The sequence below is a fragment of the Elaeis guineensis genome, chromosome 3 (assembly GCF_000442705.2).
Source record: "Elaeis guineensis isolate ETL-2024a chromosome 3, EG11, whole genome shotgun sequence".
In the NCBI taxonomy this organism is placed as follows: domain Eukaryota; kingdom Viridiplantae; phylum Streptophyta; class Magnoliopsida; order Arecales; family Arecaceae; genus Elaeis; species Elaeis guineensis.
The window spans coordinates 119,520,451-119,522,469 of NC_025995.2; the positions used below are offsets into that span (position 1 = coordinate 119,520,451).

Sequence of the window (2,019 nt, forward strand, 5' to 3'; positions counted from 1 at the left end):
GTGTTTGGGGGAGCTGACCGACCATACGTCGGCATTCGACTGCGGGACGTCGGTGAAGACCCGGGGACACCATCGGCTGGTTTGGCGCATTGCGGAGTCGGACGTCGGCTGCTACCCTCGTCGACAGTGGGTCGGTAATCTAGGCTCCGCCGCTCGACTAGTCGTAATCTGGGCTCCGTCACTCGGCTAGTCGGGAACGAATTGGTCTGTCCGACCGCATACCTTCGATCAGATAATGTCGGCGGCTACTGTGCAGTTGTCGGTCGGTGCGGTCGGTAGAGTCGAACGTCGGTCGGACAGGCCCGAGGATGAGTCGGCGTAAAAGGGTCGGTCGGTATATCCCAACAACGTCCATTACAAATAAGTGGACCACAAATTAAGAAATCCCGACCATAATATTGTCTCTCTCTCTCTCTCTCTCTCTCTCTCTCTCTTGAGGGAAGGAAAGGGACAAAAGCTCGGTGGATTGGGACAAAAATGGTAGAAAACCCCGATAAGAGGTCTCACAAAATACCTCGCCTTGCAGTGAATAAAATCCCAAGTTCAAGATAGACTTTGAAACCCTAAGCGGTCGTATGCCGACGAGACTTGTTGCGCGGCAAGTGTGGCCCTTCTTTTTTTTTTTTTCTCTTTTTTGGTAAGTGAGCATCTTCATTACAGACTGAATAAAGAAAGTTTCACAACAGCATCTTCATTACATCTTCAATAGGGAAGAGAACACCTGAAACAATTGCAAACAGAGATATAGCAGGTCCAAAAATGGTGGAAAAGATGAAAATGAAGTTGAGAATTGAAGATATTCTGTAGGAGACAGATAATACAATATAGTGGATGCTGTGTATTTTCCCGTAGATATTGATGAAACTCCCATGTGATGTAAGATGCAGCCCAATGTTGAACTATTAATACTCCAACGCTAATTAACAATACAAACATAAGGGTTAAACAATAAGTTTGAAGCTGTTTGGCATTGCATACCCTTAATAGACCTTTGCTACTGAAAAGTCCTCTATTAACAAATATAAAATCCATCAATTTAAAGGATAAAAATTTTTGAGATAACAATTAAGTTTCAGATGACTGGATCAACAATTGTTATAATAATGTAGCAACACATTAATAATATGATAGGCATGAATAATAGCACAGTGGTGTCAAGGAAATAATATAATGAACAACCATAGACTTCCATTCCCCACGTGTTTGGCAAAACTTTTCCCAAAGATTAATTATCCTCTGTGCTTTTGTGAAGGTATTAGGCATGTAAGAATATGAGCATTCAATAGCAGTGTAAGACATAAGAAAATATGATAAATAGAAGGCCACTAGAAGCCACGAAATAGTGTGGCCCTCCTTTGGGACAGCCCTTGGCCCGAAATGCCTTACAAGACTCTGTTTTCCCTTATCTGCCACTGAATACAAAGAGGCCATCATAAGTCAATTGTATAAAAAGGATATTCTGTACCATGCACATCTTTCCATAACAACCAAATATACTCTCAAAAAAGGTAGAATATCTACAAAAAAAATTTATTGGGTTGGTATTTTCCCTTTATACATAATGCATAAATTTGCATCGAGCACCATTGCGAGACTAGCTGTTCCACCATTGCCAGCTCCCTCTCTCGCTCTCTTCCTCTCTTAGCTCTGTTCACGCCTTGCCACCACATCAGTCCCAAAACTTTGAATCTGAGTATTTTAAAGTCTCAGAGAAAATTCAACTTGATCTAGGGGTACGAAGCTACTCGAAACTGGCCCATATTTGGATTGACAAGAGTTAGGCTCGCATAGGAGATAAGCCAGACTTGATCTGAACTTCAAGCTCAAAATTAGTTTCAAGCCAGGCCCGATAGACTACGCTCGACTAGGTCCACCCTAAGCATAAGTAATTAATCGGTAAAATTAAGATTTTAAGTAAAACCACAGGATTTACCAAACCATGCAACAAGAATCAAGAGACCAAAACACCTTAAAATAGTATTGTCTCGGCTCACAAATAAGAAACACAAGCTCAAGCAC

The 2,019-nt window shown here is 41.8% G+C and overlaps 1 protein-coding gene across 1 annotated transcript in view; it reads right to left on the reverse strand.

The window, feature by feature from the left end:
* Positions 1 to 694: 694 nt before the first annotated feature.
* Positions 695 to 2,019, reverse strand: part of LOC140856340 (ABC transporter G family member 42-like) — a 6,875-nt gene continuing 5,550 nt past the window's right edge. The window contains exons 9-10 of the mRNA XM_073253449.1: positions 1,180 to 1,412; positions 695 to 721 (exon numbers count right to left, since the gene is read on the reverse strand). Of these exons, the coding sequence (XP_073109550.1) occupies positions 695 to 721; positions 1,180 to 1,412 (260 nt within the window). The remainder of the gene's footprint in view (positions 722 to 1,179; positions 1,413 to 2,019) is intronic.